At 31.4% G+C, this 27436-nt stretch overlaps 6 protein-coding genes across 6 annotated transcripts; 1 reads left to right on the top strand and 5 right to left on the bottom strand.

Annotated features, from left to right (window-relative positions):
- Positions 1-1458: 1458 nt before the first annotated feature.
- LOC119836745 (tetraspanin-5) lies at positions 1459-7933 on the bottom strand. Its single transcript, XM_038362196.1, has 8 exons — positions 7644-7933; positions 7220-7340; positions 5779-5852; positions 4815-4889; positions 4539-4637; positions 4101-4280; positions 3081-3197; positions 1459-2652 (listed from the first exon to the last, which is right to left on the bottom strand). The coding sequence occupies exons 1-8, from the start codon at positions 7731-7733 to the stop codon at positions 2584-2586; spliced, it is 825 nt and encodes a 274-aa protein (XP_038218124.1). The 5' UTR covers positions 7734-7933; the 3' UTR covers positions 1459-2583.
- Positions 7934-8964: 1031 nt separating this feature from the next.
- LOC119836951 (trypsin II-P29-like) lies at positions 8965-13035 on the bottom strand. Its single transcript, XM_038362428.1, has 8 exons — positions 12934-13035; positions 12835-12862; positions 12087-12258; positions 10584-10792; positions 10143-10336; positions 9327-9384; positions 9182-9226; positions 8965-9068 (listed from the first exon to the last, which is right to left on the bottom strand). The coding sequence occupies exons 1-8, from the start codon at positions 12997-12999 to the stop codon at positions 8992-8994; spliced, it is 849 nt and encodes a 282-aa protein (XP_038218356.1). The 5' UTR covers positions 13000-13035; the 3' UTR covers positions 8965-8991.
- Positions 13036-13746: 711 nt separating this feature from the next.
- LOC119839403 (trypsin alpha-3-like) lies at positions 13747-15927 on the bottom strand. The gene is made up of 8 exons (XM_038365675.1): positions 15910-15927; positions 15457-15499; positions 15128-15293; positions 14679-14884; positions 14353-14555; positions 14030-14096; positions 13909-13953; positions 13747-13820 (listed from the first exon to the last, which is right to left on the bottom strand). Exons 1-8 carry the CDS (start codon positions 15925-15927, stop codon positions 13747-13749), a joined length of 822 nt encoding a protein of 273 aa, XP_038221603.1.
- A 788-nt stretch (positions 15928-16715) lies between these two features.
- On the top strand, positions 16716-20232 carry LOC119839396 (acyl-CoA desaturase-like). The gene is made up of 6 exons (XM_038365668.1): positions 16716-16932; positions 17045-17175; positions 17492-17697; positions 18702-18887; positions 19518-19713; positions 19955-20232. Exons 1-6 carry the CDS (start codon positions 16716-16718, stop codon positions 20177-20179), a joined length of 1161 nt encoding a protein of 386 aa, XP_038221596.1. The 3' UTR covers positions 20180-20232.
- Positions 20233-21526: 1294 nt separating this feature from the next.
- Positions 21527-22266, bottom strand: LOC119839387 (mannan-binding lectin serine protease 2-like). Its single transcript, XM_038365661.1, has 3 exons — positions 22191-22266; positions 21919-22093; positions 21527-21827 (listed from the first exon to the last, which is right to left on the bottom strand). Exons 1-3 carry the CDS (start codon positions 22264-22266, stop codon positions 21527-21529), a joined length of 552 nt encoding a protein of 183 aa, XP_038221589.1.
- Positions 22267-22463: 197 nt separating this feature from the next.
- LOC119836941 (trypsin-7-like) lies at positions 22464-27173 on the bottom strand. The gene is made up of 7 exons (XM_038362417.1): positions 27002-27173; positions 26222-26312; positions 25268-25430; positions 24780-24985; positions 23582-23787; positions 23100-23157; positions 22464-23017 (listed from the first exon to the last, which is right to left on the bottom strand). The coding sequence occupies exons 1-7, from the start codon at positions 27050-27052 to the stop codon at positions 22896-22898; spliced, it is 897 nt and encodes a 298-aa protein (XP_038218345.1). The 5' UTR covers positions 27053-27173; the 3' UTR covers positions 22464-22895.
- Positions 27174-27436: the final 263 nt, after the last annotated feature.

The following is a 27436-nucleotide window of genomic DNA, read 5'->3' as shown; positions in this document are numbered from 1 at the left end:
AGTAATAAATGTTATTTGCAGTTAACAATTTTCTTTTTTCTTTATTACAATATTTATGGCAAGACTAGGTATAGTTGAGTATATAGATATTTAAATAGGTAAACATTAAATATCCAACAGAACAAGTGCAAACAGTGTCTTATAGCAATTCCATAATATCATAGTGTTAGCGAGGAACAAATTTCAAGGCAATACCTACGGTTTTAGCTAACTATACCATAAAGAATAGATTAGAGTTAAATGCAAAGACGTGTTAAGAAGTGTTAAGAGGAATAAACGAAACTGTCGCCAAACTCTCAAGATTAAATATAAAAATAATTATTTTTATAATCTCAAACACACACACTCTGCAGTCTACGAAATCAGATTTCTAGTGAAACGTTTATAGAACTCATTGAATAATGAGAGACAAAATGCAACGGAGATTTAGTTTGCGATTACTTGAACACAAGACGGAATATAAGTACACATTAATTTATTACTATTAAATATTTCAAACAATCGCTAATACCGCCTTAGATTAATAACGCCTAGATCAAAAGCCTTCAGGCAAAAAACAGATATATGTACGCATGAACATAACATGGTCTTACTTTCGCCGAAACGCACACATGCAGATGATTACATACTAGAATAATGTATAACATAATAAAGGTTCTTGCACGTTTGGTTTTAGTTTTTCTAGTTTTTATCCCAAGAATACCGTAGAAATTATTCTCATATGTGCTTCTAATTCTTACAGATGACCAGTTCACACATACAATCAGTAAACTGTACCTACTTCATAATAAAAATTAACAGATTAATCAGCGTTTTATGAAGTGTATGGACCTTTTTAGTGTTTTTTAAATGTTAATAATGGTAAGTGGACGGGCTCAATAATTACATATTAAGAATCTTTCTAACCCATTATTATACAGTCACAGTCTTGAGTGTCTATGCAAACGAGGCGGTGGTAAAATAAATTAATCGAGTCTGTTTGAAATATTAAATTCAACAAATTATATTGTTAAGATGCTTATTAAAGTATGTAAGATTTCAATACTTATAAGTGGTTCTTTAAAGCAGGTACGACTACTGTATATTTGTATAAGGCAGTGGTGAGATTCATTTGAAAACGCGGCTTTTTACACGAGATCCAATAAAATTATTGTCTTTTATCTTATTGTGTGAGCCGGATGGAATATGTATATTTGTGCATTTTTTGTGAGTCTTGTGACGTTCATTTATAAAACATAGAAAGAGCAATGAACAAAATAAATTTCTTAGTATGAGAATAACTGTAAAACTAAATTATCTTAAAATACATTATATTGGCAAAAGACTACATTTTATAGGCACAAATATAACCTAACAGTAATACTTTTGTTACAAATACAAAAGAGCTAACGACGAATTATGTAAAAACAGTGTAAAAATCTCAATATATCATAAAAGGCAAAATATAGTTAAATTGTGCGAAACACAATGCCTAATAAATAGTTTTACAACGATAAAAGTAAATGTATGAGTATTCCTAATAACTAACTCTACCAGTAAATAATACTTCTTATAATATCATTTATTATGTAAAAATATTATGTCAATATTTATTATTGTCAACTTTTAGTCTCCTGACGCTCAGCGCGCGACCAAAACACCGCTAATGTCCACACTTTCAACAATTCAATCCTTAGTATAGTTAATTAATAACTTTATATTATAAAAGGCATCAAGCGATATACTTTCTGTCATGTGACAAGATTAAACTTTCAAATATTACAAAGGCAACATTTCCCACTAAAACAGCAATTATCTCGGACTCGTTTAAGATAGTTATTGCAAAACAATACAAAAATCACTCGCCAACACCAAACAATCTTGTCACAAAACAAAGAGTCACTCACACATAAATAGTAAATGAATATATACAAAATCCAATTAACAGCCAACGGAATACAATCTCCTAATCTCATAAATATACCTAACTTCATAACGCCAATACTAGCTTTGTATATAAAATTTCCTCTAAATTCATCTCACAGCTTCCGTATAGACTTGGACAATATATGAACACAATGCATTATGCACGATCAACGAGATCTGTATAACATTAAAGTCATGTCTATCACCTTGGATAAATTCTAACAACATTCAACATTTGCTTAAACATACGGGGATAGTCAAGATTCGCCAAGGCAGGAGATAAATAGAGTACGGAGAGCAAGATGAAATGGAAAGCTTAATTTTGTAATAATACAACTATGAAGATTTGTAAAATTAAACGGGTTGTTAGACATAACATTCATAACAAGGAGAAAAAGTATTATATTGTGTATGTAACTGTGATGTAAAATAGTATTATAAAGGACAATAAAATAAAAACACCTTAGAAGTTATACAACTTCCAAATGAAACAAACGTTCCCGCTTAATTATACCGCCACAGATAATCTTACAAATCTTCAAGGAATTTATATCAGCGCCATCTATGCAACTAGAAGAGAACTACGATTATTGTCTAACAGTGGGACGAGTAGAGCGGCAGGTAGAGGTCGCGGGTGTGTCGCATGTGACGTCACACGGCGGCAGGAGAGGCTGATTGTCAGTGCCATTTCGACTTCTGGGCAAATATGTCAGCGCGGAGGTTCTGCGCGAAACATATTCCCAGAATCTTGGAAAATTTAATATTCATAATTAGATACTATAGACACACTTAATTACCTATAATTAAAATGATTAAAGGAACAATTTTAAGGGACAATTATATTTTGATTAAGGAGCGTAGAATACATTTATTACGATAATAGAAAGAGTGTCCTCTTTATTTGTCAGAAATTCAAGGGTACTGTAACAAAACTGGCAAAAAACAATAAAAAATCTGACAGTAACTTCGAACTATTAATGTCAACGTGTCGTTAAATCTTTGTACGGAGAAAAGATTTCAAATAAAGTTACTTTAATCTCATCTACATTAAGAATATATATAACATTTTCTAAACTATTAACTTGAACTACAAGCGAATACAAAAAGACCTAAAAGTATTGTATAAAACAAAATATGGTGCTGAAAAATCAAATGAAATTAAATATTTAACTTACTTGTGCAAAAGCGGTACACACAGCGGATGTGGCAACTATCAACAGATTGTGGTCAAACCATTCTTCAGCGGCCTCTAAACAGCCCTTGTCATATATTATCTTAGCTATGTCAAAACTCTATAACAAAAAAAAAAAAGAAACTGTAAGCAAATGTGAAACAAAAACGACCAAACTAGTGGAAACTCCGTATAAAAAAAAGCTTATACAACTGCGACTTAATTTGAATGATGCACAAAAAATCTATAAAATACTTCTAGATGGATAAACTGTAACCCTCGAATAGCTCAGTTATTGAATAGGCGTACCATAATACGCATACAAATAACACTACATTTGTCCATCCAAAAGTACGATATCTCGCATACAGTGCATACAAAGCATGTTGAAACCTGTAGAGCTAAAGGTCCGAGTACTGCGACAGCGACTGGCGCGAAATGTCTCTGCAGCCAGTCCTCCCCCGCGACCAGACAACCGCGCTCGTGTATCACGCGATCACTTAATTGCTATGTTCAAGTCATCAAGAGTAGGATGTTAGTACTAATAAAAATGTTTTTTTTTTTTTTTTCACCATGGCAATACAAGCTGTTCAAAAATGGTACCATAATATCGACCACAGTCTTTGGAAACTATAGACCCGTGCATATTACAACCTATAGACAACAAGGTTGTATTGCTTGATGACTCAAATACTTTTGTAAATCACCGTAGTAACACAGACAGTAGAAATTCTGCTTGCTTTGTATATATCTAAAAATTACCAAGGTTGGACTGGACATAGTGCATTATTATGCACTACAATACAATAGACATGTTATAATCACACTACTTATAGAATATTCTTATAACCTATTATATTTATATTTAAACGACATATTATTACATACTTACTTGACTTACATTCAGTCTGATATGATTTTCTCTTAAAAATAATATACCCACATAGTAGTAATAATGACGTCATTTTTCACGCAATGCTTGGAACATTCTAAAACACCAACCATGGCATCATGAGATACTCACATAAGTAGGTTTCCTGACGTCATAGCCGCACTGTTTATTCCGTATAATATCCTGCGGCTTGCTACGGCAGCAGCTAAAGGGCACGCCACACGCCTCTCGAGATCCGACCGCCCCACTCGAACAGTTGAAGTATGCGTTGCGATCCCAATCTCGAGGCCCCTCTACGCCGCAGCATTGTAACTATGGAACAGGGATTTTTTACTACATTTCCGACTTTTTTTTTGTAATTATATTATTTCCTGTACGTCTTATTAATATACAAAATACAATGTTAGTATAAATTTATATTTATAATAATTAAAAATGTAGTTTATTTTAATGACCAATTACATAATAAGAATAAAAAAAAAATGAATAAAAGGGTGAGATAAGCAATGACTGACATTTGGAATTCATGATATTTTGATCTTGTAACGAATTTTAAAGATTTAGACAAACCCAGTCTTCCTGAATCCAATCTATCAAGTTCTGTTGATCAGGATCTTCTCTATAGTGAGTGATGAAAGTCTGGAAGCCAGTCGTAGCTTGTAGTTTGATCTGTAAGACAATTCAATTCATACAATTTAAGGTAAGCATATTATTAAACATATCTTGTGTATGGAACTTTTAACAGGATTATTTTCTGATTCTCCAAATAAAGTAACTAAATATCCACATCATTTTTTAGTATATAAAACTATTTCTTCTACAAATTTTTCACAGTTAATTACATACCCAATCTTTAAATACGAAAAACAGGATCCCAGCCGTCATTTCAGCTAGCAATAGCAAAGCAAGGAACACTGCATACTGTAACAGAAAAATAGTAATGTAAAAACAATAATAAAAAGATTAAGTGCTATGCAATTAATTTCTTATAGACCCTACAAAAATGGCTAATAATTTTTTTCTCTGTTTATCCGTCGGTGATAGACCATAGCCTGGGGATAAAAAAAAATAAATTAACAAATATATCATTACAAAAATTGTCATTGGATAGGTCTTGGTCTAGATCTAAAAACAATAGAAGTTTCTAAATGGGTTATTTGCTAAAACAAATCGTTGACGAGATATACGCATCTAAAGTGGTAAAAAATGGAATACTGTCTCTTCTGCAAAAATCAAAAGAGTACAAATTGTATTTGTCCACGCGAGCAAAGTCGTAGATCGATAATTAGTCATATAAAAAAGTAAACATCATGTTAATAACAGTGTGTTAACAATAATTACCATATTTGATCACTTATCATATCTTCATCATTCATTATTATAACAGGACATGTATGGTACACTGTTTTTTGTGTAATCTAAGATAATATTATAAAGAGGAAAAATTGGTGCTTTTGGATGCATGTTCGTATTGTATTCACACAAAATCTAATGAACCTTAATCAAAAATTCTTTCACTGTTAGAAAGCTGCACCTTCACTGAGTGATATCCTACTAATATTATACATGCGAAAGTTTGTGAGTATGTGTATGTGTATGTTTGTTTGTTACTCTTTCACGCAAAAACTACTGAACCGTTTGCAATGGAATTTGATATGTATATAGCTGGACAGCTGGAATAACAAATAGGCAACTTTTTATACCAATATTCCTATGGGACACAGAATTACCGGGTGAAACCGCGGGGCGCAGCTAGTAAGTTATATATGCATCATCGGCAACGCCTAATAAGTTATAAATTACAACTTACACACGCTAACAGGCATGTGTTCTCTCGCAGGGCTCCAACACAACCAGTGAATCCAATTATGAATGTTACTGTACCTGTAAAAATGAAATTTCATTTTGAGATTAACTACATTGCACCTCACTATTGATATCATTGAATAGTAATTAATAAATTTGTCCTTAGTTGATCTGTAAAAGGCAACACCAGGTTTACCTGTACATTTTCGTACTTGTGAGTACTAAGGTTACAGAATAGTATTTAAATTGTATATAGGAGGTAGTGCAGTTTTAATTAGTAGTATCTTAATTTTTTTCTTTGATGATTGAGCCAAGCAGTCTGCATCTTATCTGAAGGATTTAAAAACATCATTGAGGAGGAAAGAATTAAAATTTTAACTATAGGCCTTACATGTTATATTAAATACAGAGACAAAAGTTGTATAAGAAAGATAAGGATAATCTACATATAAAATACATTGAAATATGTGTTTGTTAGTTCAGAATAATAATTTTTCTCGGGAAAACATTTCTGATAATGGATAATGTCTGACTATCTATCTTTCAATAAAACTTTATTAGTCTTTAACATTCACACGATATTTAAAAAAATAAGAAGAAGACTGATACATATATAAGTTACTAATAAGAATTTTTCACCAAAAACATAAAGATAATTGAAATTTATACTGAATTTCTCAATCACAATTGAAACTAAGTGGAGAATTTTTCATTATTATGAAGTTATTTCACAATAAAACAATACAATTGTCTAATGATGTCCTTCTACAATGTTTTGTTTCCACAAAATTCAAGGGCACACTATTGTATGTGAATTGACCTCAAAACATTCCACAATTTTAGTAAAGAGTGTGTCTATAACTTAGCATTAAAAAAGCATGAACATATGACCCTTTAAAATTTGATCACGAGGCAAGATACGCAGGTTCGAATCCTGCCTCGTGATCAAATTTTTTCTATTCTTTCAAAATTTCTCATTTATAAAGCATTTCAATGCTATGAAACTAAAAATTAAACATATGACCCTTAATTAAATAAAGAGGTTTTTAGTAGGTTTTTTCAAAGTTTAAATTGATTATTCATTTATACAATTGCAGGTATATTTATAGGTATTTATTCATTAAGAATTTTTGAATAAAGCATAGGCTTTATTTCAGACAATTAAGGCGGTCAACCATGGCCTATTTCATTGGACAATCCCATCATGCTGGATGTAATCCCACTTTGAATGAATAAGTAAAATAATCCCACAAAACATTGGGTGAATCCAACATGTCCTGCAATTTACAATAAGTGCAAAAGAGAAAAATTACCTTTAGTTTCATAATACATTTTGAACTCTTATCCATTGAGAAAATGGTATTGAGAAAAAAAATCCTTTTCGGGGACAAAATTTTTGGTTACATTGAAATATGTACATTATAAAAGTGAATAAATATTCTTACCAACACATATAAATATGAATGCTGGATCCAGAGCTATATTTGTAAGTCTTGAAAGATTATTGAATGTGTCTTTTTCACTCCACGCCCACACACCCACAGCTAATACAATCAATCCGAGGAACTGAAATATTATGAACACAAAACATATGAAATTTGTTGACTGTTCATGCAGTTTTTTTCTTAATTTGAGGTAAGAATGTGTATACTCGTATACTTATGGAGGAAAATATTATTCATGAGTATTTTATTTACAAATCGTGTTTACTATACACTAAATATTATCTTTAATTGTTGACATAACGCATTTCAATTCAGCCTTGAACTAAGTAAAAAGAAATAATTCAAAATGTGAATGCGAGCGTGAAGCCTTTCCAATACGAGTATAATTAACTATGGCGTTTGTAAGTACTTATCTTAAACTCACCCAGAAAAGAACATTGACTCCAAATATAACATATTTAAGACAACAGCTGACTTCGGTCGTGTCACGTCGATATTTTCTAATGCCAGGCATTTTAAAACATTCATTTACAACTTAACTAAACAGAAACTTAACTCTAAATATCTACAATAACACTATTTACGACTACATTTGATTTAACCAATTGAGATTCGACAAGTTTTTACATGGAATTATTTAAATTTAAAATAATAAAAACAAGTAGGCCAAAGACCTCAGTAACACAAAGACCGATCGAATTGTTTTGAGTGACAGAAAAACAAATGTCAGCCTGAATTCAAACTACAGACTATAAAATGAACATGATCCTACAACAGACAAAAAATAACAAATGACAGGCTAATCACTGAACAGCAGCTGGCAAACGTACAGAGTTGACAAAGGCACACGCTGTGCCCGAGAATTCGTTCAAAAATTCAAATTAAATTTTAAGCCGTTAGGATGTCTCAGACTTATAAGATATTACAACAAATAAAGTTTCATCAAAATACGTCGTTGTTATAGCGTGATAATCGAATAATAGACAAACTGGAAAAAATTAATTTGCACCCAGAATGGGATCCTCTTACACGGTATACACAGACATATATAGATAATAGAAATTGAATGATAAAGTGTATTATTTTTGATTAAGATTACTGTTTTTTTTTTGCTTTGTAGCCTAAGTACTTTTTGCAAAATATTTTTAGCTAGCATTTAGCTTTTTATATTACACCTAGACGAAAAATACTTCTGATTTTAGTACTATTTTATATATACCTAATAGAATTTTGTGGAAGATGTCGTTTAATTTGTCATTTCAACTTGCATACATTCGTAGCTAAAATGTACGGTATTTGTGCAAATGTAGGTGTCCAGCGGCATAAGGTAAAAGAATTTGCAATTGACGTTCTTCTCCAACCTTAGTAGATATCTAAATATAGCCCAACAATACATAAAATAAGAAATTCGGGTTGAATGAGTGATTTTATATTTACGAAACTGTTATTCTTTACGTTACAAAACGTCGCTTAATAGGTATTTTTTACACAAAAATTCTCTATCAATTAAACAACTAAAAAAACTGACAGTGACGAAAAATCACTGTAAGTAGATGCCTATTTACTTGTGTGTACATTCGATATTTGAAATACTCAGGTCAGTTTATTGAAAACTATAAAGAAGTGAACAAAAGTTGTTGCAAAAAAAATTATTAAAGAAGGAATTATTCAACTTTGAGCATTTATCTACTTTGAGATGGACAGAAGCGAAAGGATTTTTGTCAATGCACAGTAATAAAACATATTTGTGGATAACATAAATATTTTATTTTCTAGTTTTTACATGTTTTGCCATCTGAAGAATGTCGACCAATCCAATCAATATAGTTGCTGATTTTTGTGTACACACCTGAAAAGATAGTTTTACTTTAGCATAACTTATAATCGAGGTAATCAATTATATCCCGTATTTAATAATAAATATCTGCTATTTTATATTTTATTTTACTATTTGCTACCAACCAGGATACCGAGAATCCGCACAACCTATTCCCCAAGACACGACTCCTGTAATCAAAAGGATGTTATAAATATATTATTAAACATTTTAAAAAGGTTATTTTATTGAGGAATTTTAGAAATTCTTTATTACTATTATGATACGTACCCGCTTGTACATAATGTCCGTCTGGTTCGAAAACCAACAATGGACCACCGCTGTCACCCTGCAATATAATTAAAGTATATAATCCGAATATATCAAATTATTGGATAATTAGTTGATATGTAAATACTGTAATCATTATGAAGACCGCCTGATTATCAATGTGTCAGAATACCTAATATTTAAATATCCATATTATTGAGTAGCTGTAGTGAGTGTAAATATGACAATGTATGCAAATTTATATCCCTATTTTAACATCTATTATACAAAAGCTGAGAAATATCATTCAGGTGGGTTAAACAATGTACATATAAATAAAATTTATTTGATCGGAGTACTCAAATTAGAATTTAAATTTAATTTATTGTAGAACACGTATAAATAGATCTTAAAATAAAATAAATACGATGTTCGTCAGTTTTACTGATACGCAATTAATACGAAGTAAGTACCTAAGCTTAATAATTTAAAATGTTAAATAGGAACAACAGATCTAGTAGCTCTTAATATAATATCATACTAGCTGTGACCCGCGATTGAAACCGCGTAAGTCCGTATCCCGCAGGAATATCGGTATAAAAAGTGTGTGTTATTTCAGTTGTCCAGCTATCTACGAAGCAAAATAGTATTATTATTCACCAATAGATGTCAGGAAAAAAAACACGAATATGACATTTTCTAAAAAAAATTCCTAGCTAGATCGATGTATCGCCCCCGAAACCCCCTATATACTAAATTTCATGAAAATCGTTGGAGCCGATTCCGAGATTCCACTTGAATTCCACGAACTGAACTGGACTATTATATTCCACGTACCTGACATCCATCCTTTCCCTTAGAGAAAGCGCACATCATAGTAGGCTTAAGGTGCTGTGATAACTTCGACTTCATACATTCTTCATCGGTTAAAATTCTCAGACTTGCTTTTAATAGAACTTTTGATGACGTTTTCTCAACTCCAACTCGACCCCAGCCAACTATCGTCCCCACTCTATTTGAAAAATCTTGTCCTGAAATAATTTATGTGTATTTTCAAATTTGAATAAACATATTGTTATAAATATTTAAGATTAAAAACATGTTTAAATCGGTTTTAATTTTCTTAATATATTCCCTATGAAGCTAAATTATAATTGATGGGATACATATTTTAAACAAAGCAACTTGAAATCTAAACATATAATTATTATTATTATTAACTCATAACAGCGTAGCAATTTACACCTGAATGTTTACACATTTACTGATTGAATGTACCTGACTTAGGTAAACATATTGGCACTATAGTATCACTAAATTCAACAGGTGCGTTGAGAGTAGCAATGGCTATATCATTTTCATCTCGCACAGCCGTAGACGTGAACCGTTCGTGTATTTTAACACCTGATATATTTCTTTTCTCCACATTCTTCATGTCATCTAAGTTATCCAGTCCAATTAAGACCAACATCTCATTTATATTGTCCCTGAAATATTAAATAGGTAAAATTCAACATGATATTATATTATAGGCATCATATAGGTAGGTGAGTATGTAGAGTAGATGTGTTATAATATTTAAAAATGAATCTGATGACAACATAAATGTGAAGTAAAAGATATTGAACATCCCATATTTTCAATTATCTAGATTTAAACTATTAAGTTAAGGATTTCTATAAAAACTACATTTTCTCGTAGAACAGTTTTATTTTGTAGAATGTGCCTAATTAGTAAATACTAGACCGCGAATATCAATATTATGAAAAAAAAATATACAAAGGTGTACTGACCCTTAGATAAGATTTTATTGGTACAATTTTTTGTGATTTTATGGCACAATTGAAATCTAGGTAGGTACAATCAAATAATGATTACTATTTTTTCTGTTGGTCTGATTGTCTGTATGTCTGTTTATATGTGCGACAATCACATTAAAATTAAGCACATGTTGAACAAATTTTTAAACTACCAATACTGGGTGCAACTTAGAGCGTATATTTTATTTGAAAAAAAAAATGAGTATACATGGGTGGCTATTCATTCAAAAAACTAAATTCGCGAATGTGGGATTATATTTGTTTAAAATACAACGAAGTACCAACTTTTGTAGTCCACGCCAGCGAACCGCTGGCGGTAAACCTGTATCACCTAAATAAATTTCTGTATATTTTGTGAGTAGTTTGTATAATTTTACTACTTATATGTCTAGCTCCATTAAAACCTTGGCCTACAAATATATCATGTTACAAACAATAGTTATACTCATGGAAATTCTGTTTATTTATAGGTCATGAAGTTGCTCAATATAATATAGCATACGTAAGTAACAAAGCATTGTAACATGGAAATTTTTGAAACATTGTCGACATTGCTTGTACAATTTGATCTTATTATACATACAATGTAACTAGGTGCTTATTTGTATAAATCGGTTATTTAAAAATATGAAGTCACATCATGTATCTTATGTTATTAAATATTAATTATAAAAAATAAAAAATGTAAAAGATAGCATGAAAGTACGGTCTATGTGTTCTCTTGTAGTTATATAAAATTTTGAATGATTTAATACGTCTTATTTAGAATGCGTTACATGGTTTTGATCGAATATATTTTTTTCTTTTTATTTTTAAGCATATAGGTATTTATTTTTAGGTCATTTATACCATTAGATACCAATGGTTCTCTACCTCTCTGGAACAAAATTAAAATCAACTCATATTCACTTTTTATCTAATCTTGAAAAAAAAAACGGTTGTTTATGATATTGTCTCTCACCACTTAAAACAGTGTCCTGCACTAAGCACATGTTTGTCTGTGATCATGGCCCCTCCACAGTGCATGCGGTTATTCTTCAAAATGGCCACAGTCCATGGATAAGAGTGGGGTTCCGCCCTTCGCCCTCCGACTATCCTCATCGACACTATCGTGTCAGCTGGCCTACCACAATCTAATAAACTATTTATTAAAAATCATATGAATGTATATAAATTGTATTCTTAACTAATATTAAAAAAAACAAATAAATTCATGCAAATTATGGCGGTGTTCTGACCGCTCACGAAACAAAAAAAATCTAAGGTATAATTATTTATATTAATCCCAACACTTTTCACAAAGATTTTAAATTCAGAATCCATAATTATCCTGACTATTAGTTCAAACCATTCGTAAAAACCATTATAAAATTAATAATAATATCAATAAGTGAAACTCGACACTTCTTTCTGCCCTTTATTTTAACCAAAAGAACAATATGAAACATGTTGTCTTCAATAATAATCATTCGGTTTTGTAGTCTATAGGTAACTATTTTTTATTTGGACCTTTTTTCATTACTTACTCTATAAATATGAACATGTATATACCAATTCCAATTAGTACAATAAAGACCTTTTGTATATAAAACACCGTAAATTTTTTTAATAATAACCGTTTAACTATTTAAAACAATATTCTCATGGACGATTTAAAATTAAAGTCTAAAATAAACTAAGTACCCAATAGCACAGAAATTGTCACTTACGACAATCGAGTCCAGATATATGCACCACCTAAACATAAAAACCGTTGTACTTAAAGACTTTAAAAATTCAAAATCTAAACTAGGCTCTGCTTTACATACCTTATTCACGACAAGAAATACTATAAAACACAACATTGCCCAGTTATTCACACAATATTTAGACATTACTAGGTTCTGACACAGGACTGTTTTCTAGCACTGACAGTTGCTTATTTGTGCTCGGAACGCTTCAGCCAAAGAAATTATTCACGCGATAATGTCCTTGTAAATTTAATACGCTGGACGCTGTAAAATTTATTACAGCCTATCGCATCTTTGTAATCATATGCACATACCTACATCTATTTAAAAACAGGGCATATCTGCAAAATTTCATACACCAAAATAAAACAGCAAAATTATTTTACCGTTTATTATAACTGCATAAATAAAATGTGAAAATCGATTATATATTTTACAAATACAACATCTGTTGGAATTTTCTTATCGTCTCATTTCACGGTATGAGCAAGCATAACAGAGATTTATTCTTACACTTAATTACTAGAAAACAAATGTGCGTTTTCGAATAAAAATAAATTAAGCTTAAAATAACAAATGATTTAACACTAAAATTTAATTGAATGAAAATAAGAAAAAAAGACTTCATTTATAAAAAGCCTTAATCTGGCTCATAAATCAAGAGTACGACATTAATTTTCATACGTATTAATACTTAAGCATGTACTTATTAGTAATTTAACAAGCGTTACCAGATAAGTAATTATGAGTACATTAATTTACACGTGTAAAGTAAGATTAAGTATACATCCTACAATTTAATATATTATATACAGTACAAATCAACGTGTCCCTAAAATGTTTGTTGATCAATATATATCTAATATAAGGATTACGTTTTAGATTTATTCTTTATATACAATACATTCCGTCTTTGGTTTGCTGTTTAATCCATGAAACATATTTTGAGACGATGGTGTATACTCCTGAAAAAACAAATATAGTATTAGTTACACGAATATAACAAAATATAATACGTGTAAAATAAAAATCCATAAAATGTATCAGAAATACCTGGATAATCTGGTTTCGCACAATCTATTCCCCAAGACACAATACCTTTAATTCAATAAGCATTAATTATAAACAATTTAAAATCTCAATATGTCCTCACGTTGAGAAATTGATTTCTTACCTACGTGATACCATTTCTTATTATGAGTTTTGCTGTGCGTTGAAAATAAGGGACCACCGCTATCACCCTGAAAAAATATAATATAATAAGTCATACTTTTTAAATTGACAGAATTAATCAAATTTTAGTAGGACCACACGGCAGACACGAGCTTTCAAATTAAAAAAGTATTCAAATGAAATACAGTCCAATTGAGAGCCTTTTTTTAATCGAGAGTGTGAATTATAAAGCGACGTTCTTAAAAACGGCAGAGGTTCTCAATTCGACTATATTTTTATTTTTCGATCGACTTAAACAAACACACGAATATATATCCAGCTTACTTGACATGCGTCCTTTCCTAAACTGTAAGCACACATCATAGTATCCTTTACTAGATTATCCTTATAAATGGCGGATTTACTGCACTTTTCACCATCAACCAATTTGACTTTGGTTTCTAACAAATATCGTGATGACGTCAATGCCCCTTGTCTGGTTTTCCCCCAACCCGCTACAGTCAAGGGCGTATTTTTAAAGTCCAAATCTAAAAAATAAGACCTTTTTAGTGTAGACCTTCCTATTGATAATTTATTTAAAGCATACAAATCACAAGTTAATATTAATAAATCTATTCATTCATCATCATTCATTCAATGACATGTATTACCTTCAGAAGGCAAACAAATCGGTCTGACTTTCTCTGAAAACTTCAACTTTTTCTCCAAGGTAAGAACAGCAATATCATTTATATCCCGAACTGCATTAGAAGTGAATACGGGGTGTTTTACTCCATTCTTTAATCTAAGCGTACTAAAAGAGGAGCCTAGGCGGTCATGCATACCAATGTTGACTGTTAAATCGTGGAAGCTAACCCTAAAAATAAAATGAATAACAAAATGATTATAAAGTAATTTGTCCGACAAGGATTAGTAGTCTAATGTTTATGCAAACACACACGTTGCAAACCAAAACTTATTTAACTTAACCGTTAAAAACCAAGTAAAAGTTATGTATAACTTCGAAACATAGAGAAGCAGATTTACCAGTATTTTGTACAATTGCTTTGAGCCCATATTATGATAACATTCCACGGATTTGTAAATATTAACAGCTTACCCAAATGTAATACAATGTCCGGCAGTCAATATGTGTTGATTGGTAATGATAGCTCCTCCACAATGCAGTTTTGGCCCCAACATGAGAGATACCAGCCAGGGATATTGATGTGGTTGTACAGTTGTACCACCGACAATCCGCCGATTTTTCCCTGCTATTCCGCACTCTACAATAAGTAATCAATTTAATATATTGTATAGAAACTATACTCGTACTCCTCAGAATTACACAATATTTAGACATTTGTATTAAATAAGCTGTAGCATAACATCTTTGTAAACCTTTGTATTAGTTAATTCATACATAGTATCACAAAATTTTAATCTTACCACATGAACGGTTGACTTTGGAAGCGCTATCTGAAAGCGATATCTGGAAAGAAATATCGATAAATATCCAAGAAATAAGAATATTATAAAACCTTCATCCGCACGCCGCATCAATGAAATGAATTGTACAAATAATATTAACTTACAGTTCCTAATGTTAGGTAAATAACAATACATAAATACTTCATTTTATACAAGTACAGAATTTTACTTTGTGTATCGAAACAAACAACGTCATAGCTATTACCATCAACTGAAAGTTTGCGCAATAAAATGGCCAGTAAGAAAACTTAATTAAAATAGTTATTAAAATCACTCGTGCGTCAATTAATTTTACTACTACGAAAAATAGATACATTCTAAAAATAAACCTTGAAACTGTTTGTTTCAATTATTCATTGGTCCAAAACATCGTCTGGTATCGCTTAGATTACAATAGCATAATTAACATACAAAGGGGATCATCGTCATTTTATTTTAATAGTTCAATTTTCACAATACTAATTCGTGAGTTACAGGCAATTAGAAAAAAATATAGAAATATACTGAAACATAAAATGGTTATTTTCCATAACTACATCAAAATCTGTTTTTCTCTGTAAAGATGATAATAATATGTGAAAATAGTCTCAAAAAAGAAAGCATACATGAAATTACTAATATCGGCTACTCCATATTACTCTCTCCGCTGGTAACCGTGGTGGATTTTTATATTTTTAACTAGCAATTCGACCAACTACACGCGTGGCATATTTCCTCTCGATAAGAACCTCCCTTGTGCCTTAAAAAATTAAAAAAAAAATTACTCAACTGGTCGAATCGTTATCGAATTTTACGTTTAGCAAAACATTTGGCGATTAATTTTTATGTATATTAAAAAGTAAAGATTTAGGAACTTAGGCACAGAAGGAATAGATCTTTTTAATTGTAGTTGCTTGTATAACCAGCTAAAATTAACCTGTTTCTTACCAACAAATATAATACATTTGTGATAACTGTCTATTCCAGGCATAATTTGTAATAATTAATACCTAGTTAGGCTTTACATAAAGAATATTTGCATTCGTAATTAATTATTGGTACTTAATACAGCCGTTAGTCATACTTACTACCAAAGTTACGTAGGGAATTGGGCAATTTTTAATTTGTCAGAATCCATTAATTCACTATGAGCCACTCCTGAAATATTCTTTATTAGAGAATCGTCTTATACTATTGTGTACCAGTATGTGATAAGGAATCAGTTAAGTATTACTAAAATGGCTGGTTTAAGTGAAAACAAATGTGATAATGAAAATATTAATAATAAATTAAACAGCGAATATATAACAAGTAAAGATATAGGAACAGACTATAATTACAAACATGAAATCGTGTGGCATAATATAGTATTTTTCTCAGTGTTACATTTCTTTGGTTTATGGGGAGCTTATATATTTTTTTCTGGTGGAATTTGCTTTAAAACATACGTATGGTGTAAGTAAAATTTTCCAAATTTACATTTCTTACTCAAATATAAACATGACTACTAAACTAAAAACTGTAAATAATATCAATAATTTATAATGATTCGTTCTTCAATTTTCAGTCCTTATCGTTATGACAATGCTTGGCTTCGGCATAACAGCTGGAGCCCACAGACTTTTTACTCATAAATGTTACAAGGCGACAACAGCTCTAAAAGTGTTCCTCATATTAATGCAGACCGCATCGGGTCAAGTAAGTATATTTATTTTTATCAACAACCTTATAAAGATAGTTAATATAACACAAGATGCTATGTTATTTAGGACATTAAGCGCATTTGATGTAGCCACCACTTAAATAGTTGTTAAAGTGTATTTTTTCATATGGTGGTCTTCACACAACAAATAGCTAGCTTTCAAATAGCTATCTATCTCTAAATATTAAAAACTTACTTGTTTAGATATTATAATAAATTATTAATTAGTATATATTTATAGCAACATGTCACAGAGTAAATTACACATCAGACATAAGACATCATCACAGTAAACTATGTTTATCATTCTAGAATTCCCTTTTCGTGTGGATCCGTGACCATCGCCTCCATCACCGGTTCTCAGACACGGACGGCGACCCTCACAATTCGAAAAGGGGCTTCTTCTTCTCTCATGTAGGCTGGTTACTGACTAAGAAACACCCATACGTAAAGGAATTAGGGAAACGGATCGACATGAGCGACATAAAAGCTGACGAGCTCATTATGCTTCAGAAAAAGTAAGTATTAGTGTTTTTTAATCAATAAAGCATCATTAAGATAATTCGGGGTTCGAGACCAGGCGAGCGTCCAGGAAGTAAATTGATTTTCCAATTTATCTACACATGTGGATAACATCAACACTGCTCGAAACGGTGAACGATAACATCGTGAGGAAACCGGCATGTGTGAGAATCAAAAATTCCACGACATGTGACATCAGCCAACCCGCACTTGGCCTGCGTGGTAGATTATGGCCTAAACCCTCATAGGAGGCCTGTGTCCCAGTGGGAACATATATATGGGCTGATGATGATGAAAGTATCATTGTTCTATAGACTTATTTACTATCGAATTAATATACTTCCTTTCTCCTACTAATACTGCGCTTTAATATCGGTTCATCCATTCGGAAGCTACGATGTCATAGACAGACACACACATCAAGCTTATAACTGAGTCGAAGCCGGGTCGAGAGTAAAAAACGGAGCAACATATGTTCAACTAGCTGCGCCCCGCGGTACCACCCGCGTAAGTCCGTATCTCGTAGGAATATCGAGATAAACAGTTGCCTATATGTTATTCCAATTGTCCAGCTATCTACGTACCAAATTTCATTGCAATCGGTTCAGTAGTTTTTGCGTGAAAGAGCAACAAACACACACACATCCTCACAAACTTTCGCATTTATAATATGGGATAGGTAGGATTAGTAGGATTAATAATTACATTTTATCTTCACGTTCGATATAACAATAATGATTAATTGTAAAAAAGTAAAGGACCTAAAATGTAGAAACAGAAAGCAACAAAAAATAAGGTGCAACATGTTTTGTATCCCGTCTAATTAATTGTATGAATAATTGATTTTGACCCCTTAATAGCGGAAAACACAAATAGACCGTTTTTAATATAAACTTTTCTAGAAACGTTACAGTATCACATGTACTAATAATTGTTATGTTAATTGATCAACTAACATCGATTTCATTAGCTATAACAACAGCGAATCTTCTTTTTACAGGTATTATCCCTACATATTCGTTGTCACTTCCCTGCTGGTTCCAGTAGGTGTACCATATTACTTCTTCGGGGAACCTTTTGTAACTTCGCTGCTAGTATGCTTTTTCGCGCGTTATGTGATACAACTTAACGGCACTTGGCTTGTCAATAGTGCTGCACATCTATATGGCACGAGGCCGTATGACAAGTATGTGGAATACGTTTTACGCTTCACTAACCTTTCTTTGTGTACACAATGTTTTGCTAACAATGTAAAGATCGCGGCACCATTATTTTAAAATGTCGTAAGTACGGCTAATCGGTATAAAGGATGTGTTTTAAATACCGTATGAAAATGTTGATGCATTTTGAATCTAGAAAGTGATGAATTTGAGCTTTAATTTTAGATAAACTACTTCAGTTACATGGATGGAGAAGTTCGAGAGTAGATAAGAAAAAATAAAAAGTAGAGAATGTGTCACAAACAATAAAATAATTAAGCATCACTATTTTATTATCTACTAGCTGCGCCTCGCGGTTTCACCCTCGTAAGTTCGTATCCCGTGGGAATATCGGAATAAAAAGTTGCCTGTATGTTATTCCAGTTGTCCAGCTGTCTACGTACCAAATTTCATTGCAATCGGTTCAGCAGTTTTTGCGTGAAAGAGCAACAAACGCACACACATCCTTACAAACTTTCGCAGTAGGATTTCTCATAGTCCATCACTACCCTTATGTAACTGGCCTCCTTATTATATTGTATGTTCTAATATTACAATATGTTTATAAAATACAGTACTGATTTCATAGAGATAATTTTTATTCTCTCATTTTGCAGAAAACTTCAACCAGTTGAGTCATGGTTCGTGTCTTTATTCTCGTATGGTGAAGGCTGGCACAACTACCACCACGCCTTCCCTTGGGATTATAAAGCAGCTGAACTACCTACATTTATCAACCCATCGACCGCATTTATAGATTTATGTGCTAAGCTTGGCTTAGCTTACGATCTCAAGACAGCGTCTCATGAAATGGTAAGTATAACCTATATATAACCTATATAGTATTGTATTACGTTATCTGTGGTATAACTAAGACAAAGAAAAAAAAAGGGATGAATTTGAATTTTTACAAAATATTTTATGAATTAATCTGTAGCATATTCTAAATTTATGCTTTGTTGCTAGACTATCACGCCTGTAGTGTTCACAAAACGTTCTCTGTCTGAATATTTTCGGGATAAAATTAATAATCTACATTGAAATTGTATAACAGGTCGTAAATCGCATCATGAGCTCAGGCGATGGTACCCACTTCGACCTCGGCAATGACGAGGCCAAGTCCGCAGTGACAGCGACTGGTATAGTCCACCCACTGAACATTACATACAACGTCACATACCCTCCTCCCAACACTGCACTTAGTGAGGAGGGATTACCGCTTTGTGAGAGAGAAGCGCTTCAACAAACAACATTTCAAAGGAGATCCGCGAAGGCCTGAACTCAGAGCATTTGTTTCTAGGTTAAGTCAAATGACAATTATTTTACTCTGAATACTTTAATGAATGAATAAAAAATTTTAAATTTTATACGTTTCTGTGATATTCTTCCCAATATTAAAATGAGAAAATGAAAATGTGTTTATTTCTTTATTTGTTTGTTTGTCTTTTTCACTTCATTGTGGAGCGATTTTATTATATAAGTACTTGTCTGGAAATAGTTACAATATAACAGTTTTTACCTGGGTATAGTATTATGCTATCTCTACCTCGATGAAGCATTTTATCCCATGCAAATATTAAATATGCACTTCCATTTCTTAAATTATATCCATTATGACTAATGTACAACATTTTAGAGAAAATAAATAAAGTATTAAAAAATATTGCTCTCGCTTTATTTTAAATAATGAACAATTCTAATACAGTTTACACACACATACAATCTCCTTGTGTATTTTGAAAAATGAACGACCTGTGATCGTTTATTTTTGTATAAATTGACGGTTCTGAGCTATTGGAAGCCGAAGACAACACCCCTATCAGTCGGAACGGTCTGACGTGTGGGAGACCGCGACGGCGCGTCATCACTGCTGCACCTACATCTTCCTAAAAAATGCGTGACGCAATAAGAATATTTGTATAGTTAAATAGGAAACTAACAAATAATCAATTTAATTTTCTAAAAGGTGGAAGCTGTAAAATCTTTTAACTATTCTAAAGTTTACTCCAACTAAAATTTAAAGTAAAAAACTGAATATCCAAGGGACAACTATCCTAACCTAACCTAACACACTCAATAAAAATAACCTATAGAGAAACAGATGTAAAATGCATCTTCTCCGTATAGTAATGTTGAAGTATCTCTATGTCTAAAAATATAAAGGTACTCACATCAAACAATGTTACATAGGAAGGTCCAGTTGGTCCTACACAGCCTTTATCCACAGTATAATTAGCTTGATAGGAACAAGTCGATCCGTCTACTAAAGAAAATATAGTAGCTCGCGCGATACATTGGGATCCTACATCGTTATTAGGTAATGTTGATACAATTGCTGTTCTTCTTATATAGTCTCTCCCTAGGAAAATAAGGTCTCAAGCTCAGCTCATAATATCGTGCTTTTCTATTAGCGAAAGTATGACAATATAAAACATCTATGATCAAACTAAATCATTAACTAGACAATGCTTCTCGAATGGAGCGTTAATAGTTTAATCATTTTATTTTAAGCTTAATAAACAAAATTTTAAGTGATTAGTTATTTACATTAGCAAATTAATTGCTAATCCTTTTCTTTCCCATAATAGCATCCATACTCGCTATATAAAATTAATTTATAATTTCATTAAAATAAATGAGATACGTGGGAAATCGGACAGTAGGATCTCGGGCTATGATAGGTGATACAATTTACGAACAAAAATAAAGAGAGACAAATATACATACAATTCAAAGGTAAACAAATCGGCGATATGTATTGATTAAAAGAAACTTCATTAGCAAGTCTCAATAAAGCCAAGTCGCTATCTCCACCACTGGGTGTATATCCACTAGGAATCCTAATTGCTTCCACACTATAATTTAATCCATTATTGTTACAGAAGTTGTTGGATCCTATCTGTACGAATGCCATGGACGGTGATAAACTGAAAGATAGGACAAGTTTTTAAGATTTAACATGATAAATACATAGTACCGTATACAGTATAGCAATATCATTTCATCATTAAAACTTACGCATATACCCTAGATGCAGCTGTTAAAACGTGTCTATTGGATATTAAAGTTCCAGGTATAATCGAATCATTGGCATGGATAAACACCAACCACGGCATCGGGTTAGGCGGAATAGGGTCTACTCCTCTGATTTTATCTAACAGACTATAACGACCACTGTTTACAATTCCACATCCTATAATAAAATACGTAATTCATAAAAGTTCATAACCAAAAAGTAATTATCAATATTAATATTATATAAGTATAAACATCAATAAAGAGATACGTACGACATAAGCAAGACGGTCGCAATCCTAAATAACTCAATAAGTTACTGAAAAGTAAACAGTGCTGAAAATAAAACATCACACTTTTTTAATTGCTGTCAACAATTGAATTGAGTGTACGTATTTAATGAAAAGAAAATGTCTTACCGAAAACTGTATAAAATAACACAAACAAAACAACGATAAAATATGCATGATAACAATAACGCTTCCCGGAATATATTGGACTGTATTAACTATTCTTAAAATATAGGCAAGGTATTTAAACAAAAAAGTCAATTTTAAATAATATGCGGGCTCTTTAATTACATGATAATGACAATATTGATCACGTAAGAATATTTCGGATAAATGGATTTTAACATGATTAGGAATACGGGTGAGAAAACATATATTAATAGCATACAACATTGGAGATGATTTATTTGAAGCGAACATATGCAATGTATACATGAATTGCTATTGAACAACAAATTTCGTATCATGAAAAGTTTTAGCAAATTTGCTTACAACCAAAAATGCGCGATATAAAAGGTTTTGAATAACTTTTGTCTCAAAATAATGATAGGCGATTTAGCTATGTGCTATATTAGCTATTTTCTGTATTTTTTTGATTAACCTGAACTCAAAAGAAAGATTAACTTCTAGCCAACTTCATATATATTGCATTTAAAAACTACGCTTAGTAAATCTCCATAAAATACTGTTTTAATCTCTACAGAAACAACCGCGACGCGCGTGATGTTTGATCCAATGCAGATACTTCGTAACTCTAGTGTATACACCCGGATATCCCTTCCTTCCACATCCAATGCCCCACGAAACGATTCCTAAAAACAGTTAGTATATAGTATACAAAAGGAGTGTCGTTAACATATCTAAAAATACATTAAATAGAAAATGACCAGTTACCTAATAACTCGTATTGTTTATCCTTTCTCTCGGCTGACAAGGGACCGCCGCTATCACCCTGTAAATATATATAATTAAGCGTTTATTATAAAATTGTATGTATACGAAAAAGATTTCAAAAAACTGCTAATTCGAAATTATTAGAGAGAAGACATGACCCGTTCGTACTTTCAAAGAAAATGTGGGTATAGCACTTTGCGTACCTCCTATGAACCATTCAAATAGAGATTTAATAAAAGTACTTATACAAATATTTGATATGAGAAAACATTTGAATGGTACCATACCATAATAATCATAAATATCATTCAATCAAGTCCGTCGCATTGAGTAACTTATTATTTCGCTTACTTACTATTATTTCGCAGTAAAATAAATTTATTTAATCATAACAATAATTTTTCATTACTTATTTACTTTAAATTTCATAGCGTGAAAATAAAAACAAAAAAAAAACAAACCTATTCAAACTTAATTTTTACCTGGCACGTATCTCGCTTTCCTTCACTAGGATATCCTGCACAAAGCATCTTATCACTTATCATAGCGCTCTCATATTTCGTATTTCTACACTCCTCATTGCTTAAAACTGGCAATTCAACTTCTAGCAAACTACAAGAGTGGTTCTGTTGTTCTCCCAGCGATCCCCAACCAGCAGCTATGGCCTTTACACCAATATATTCGTTATCTGTTAAAAATAAACGAAATAACAAATTGCATAATACAGTATTTTGTTTAGAGTAGGTAATATGACGGAGTGGCTGATATTGAACCCAAATAATGTATTATACTAAATTATAAAAAAAATACATGCATATAATTTATTGAATTAATCTATATTAAAGGTTGAAGAGTTCGTTTGTATAAAGGTGTGAATTTCAGAAACAAGTGGACCGATTTCGAAACCTTTTCTTTAGTGCAACGAGCAAGTGTATATGAGCCTGAGTGCTATATGCTATAAGTATGTGTACCATCGACAAAGTCGGGGCGACCAACTTGTATTAGCTTTTCTTACTTGCGGATGAAGAAAGCGGTAGATTACTAAACACTATTTGAGTGGTATGTTCATACTTCTTTTTTTTTTTTCTTAAAACCTTAAACAGGGGTTATCCAGAATTTGCTAAATTGGCTATTAATTTCATGCGCAATTTTAAATTCGAAAAATGTACCAGTTAGGAATTAATAATCATTATCCTGGACACTTGGTTGACTTATATGTTAGGCATATATATTTTTTGTAAATATAAGAATAAATGAGCTTAAGTATTTATCATATTATGTAATTTTAATTATGCTCCAACATCACTCTTATCACGAATTTTTACAACCTATTCTGTCCTTGCTCTGGTTTATATTGGGTCTCTAAGAAAAAAAGTAGGTGCTACTGTTAATTATTGTTTTTCCTCATCTGAATTTGTTCTAGAAATAAAAGATTTATATTTTGTTTTATAGACAATCTCTTAAAATTATTTTATGGTTATATGGCAATAGGTATAATATTCTCTTCTATATCAGGTGGCCCACCTGACCCTTTGTTTGCTCTGGCATAAAAAAACCTGCTATAATAAAATTAGAAATAATATCACAAAATTTACATATATCAATTTCCTATACTAAAAACTATGAACTATGTACTTAAAATTAGGAATAAGTAAAATTTCAAAAAATTACAGGACATACCATCATTATGCGGCAAGCAGATTGGCTTAACAGTATCTGTTATTTCTACTCGCTCGTTTAACTTCAAGAGAGCAATATCATCTCTGAAGTCAACATAACTAAAGTTTTGAGCTCGGATGTTAACCACATAACGTGTTATTGGCCGGTGAGTATTATTGCAACGGTTATGCTCCCCAAGGGTCACCTTCATCATAAACCACATGAGGCTAAAACGATAAAAATAACAAGTATAACTCACGCCAATAAAGTATAGAATCAAAAGCTGCGAAACGCAAATTAACTGAATTATTAACACATTCGTAAAAAAAACGACGAGTTAACCATTTTACATTGAAAATCTATGTTATAAATTATTCACAAAACTATAGTACAATTAATCAGCTTCTTTAAAACCAGTTTTATCAAACAAATAAAACAAGTAAAATTTTTAAGAGCAGCATATATTCGAGACCAGACATAATAGTTAAAATAAATAAAGAGTAACTAACCTTTTTACACAATGGGCAGCAGTCATCACATATCGATCGTTAATGAGCATCCCTCCACAGTAGAACTTGTTGAAATACGTCAATCTGACTACCCAAGGGAACTCATTGACTGCTGACTCTACTCCGCCAACGATTCGAGAAGCTTCATTACGTTCACCACAGCCTAAAATGCGTTATAATTGATGTTATACACGATTATATGACACAAATAGATATCATAAATTTCAAGAATCATATATATTATAGGTAATTGTAAAATAAAAATCATATAATTAATAGATCATTGTAGATACGAAATGAAATAAAAGAAAAACAAGTTTTATAAACCTAATAAAAATATATATATGTAAATGACACATCTTTTAGATTAGTCACAGTTGCAGTAAGTAACATAAAAATAATAAAAAAAAACATGAAACGCTTCTAAAACCGAGGCGAATCATGTCAAATCTAACGTGAAAGGTGTGAAAGTAAATTGATTCGTCGAACTTGTAAATCATTAGGACATTAAAAATCTGCTAGGTCACGGTCCGTGCATTTCATATTGTGATAAGTGATAGCCCTGAGTATATAAGAGGTAACTAGTACAAATGTTTCAATATATTGAAAGTTGGTGTAAGAAGAGGTTGGTTGTATCACAGATAATATAACAGTATGCGTTGAATTAATGTAATATCTGCTATGGTTATTAGATATACATATGTATAATACTAGTTTATGCCAGTAATTTCTGTGAAAATGTTTCTTCAACGTCGTTCGAGAATTATACAAGTACCTTAAGTTAGCTAAGTATTTCCCTATCATAGGGTCGAATGTTATTAAGTACATTTAATATACTCTACATTGGTAAATATGGATTTGTAGTTCAATATATAGACAAAGTTTAAATTATCTTTTTTCCTATTTTATTATTTGAGGGTACTACGTTAGCATATAAATATGTTTTATACTTACGGCAGTTACATTTGTGCAGCTCATCTTCATAAATCGATTCATCTATTCCAGCAGTAGTTGGTTCTGTACTCGTGACATTAGCTTCATCACCCTATGATTTAAATAAGCTTTATAAAAATAACTAAAAACTTATATATAAAACTCCTGTGTCACAATTTTAGTTACCGATTCTTATGAAATTTTATTTGCATATTGGGTATGTCTCAGAATCGGCAACAACATCTATTTTTCATACTCCTTAATGATAAGAGTAAGGCAGAACAGCATTTTCCGGGTCAGCTAATTTTAATTTAAAATCACTGATAATAAAAATTACTGCATCGAATATAGTTTTAGATATTTGAAAATGTACACAAAAAGTGGCATTAACGAATATTGTATCATTTCATCCCACTATTCATGTAATTATTAAAAAAAATAACCCTTAAAATGCCAGAAGGAGACATAATTTAATTACGACAACACGGCAAGTAAAGATACTGAATGCAAAAAAAAAATGCTAAAATCCATTCACCAGTAAAACACAATCAAATATACTTGATTTGAGAACCTCCTCCCTTTTTGGAAATCGGTAAAAATTTAAATGCTTTATAAATTAAAGATTTTTAAAAAATATTTTTTTAAGAAAGTTAGGTACTGCAAATCAAAATTAATAAAAATGTCAAGTTCATTAATGAATAACAAGCAATTTATCAAACATTTCTGTATATTAATCTCAGAACACTTTATCTTAACAGAAAAAATTAAAATCTTTGATACAAATAACACCAAAACACTTACCATTACACCAAAACACACGATTAAAAGTATCACAATATTTGCCTCCCACATTGTTTACTTAAAAAAATATATAATAAGGTAAAACCAAACTTTGACCTTTCGCAATCAAATCAGGATAGAAGTCCCCTTCTTGGGAGGCTTCTCACAAGAATGAGGGCATTGCTCCTCCAACCACAACATAAAGCTAGGCATCTAGTCTATTATTAGATAGCCTATACTGTTTACGTCTCTTCCTCTGCCCTTAGAACCGGTACTAAATATTACAAATGTCAACATTTTAGTCAGAAAGAACTTAAATTTTAGGCTCGTTCTTATAAGATGAATGTATAGCTATATATTTTCAATCATATTATTTGGCTTAAGTTTTTACAAAATGCAGAGGTTAATATTGTAAGTTTGTTGTGTTCAACTTTTTACTTATATTAACCAATTGAA

This window comes from Zerene cesonia, chromosome 3 (assembly GCF_012273895.1).
Source record: "Zerene cesonia ecotype Mississippi chromosome 3, Zerene_cesonia_1.1, whole genome shotgun sequence".
Lineage (NCBI taxonomy): Eukaryota > Metazoa > Arthropoda > Insecta > Lepidoptera > Pieridae > Zerene > Zerene cesonia.
Note: the sequence above shows the minus strand (reverse complement) of the source record. Positions and strands in the feature narration are given on the sequence as shown.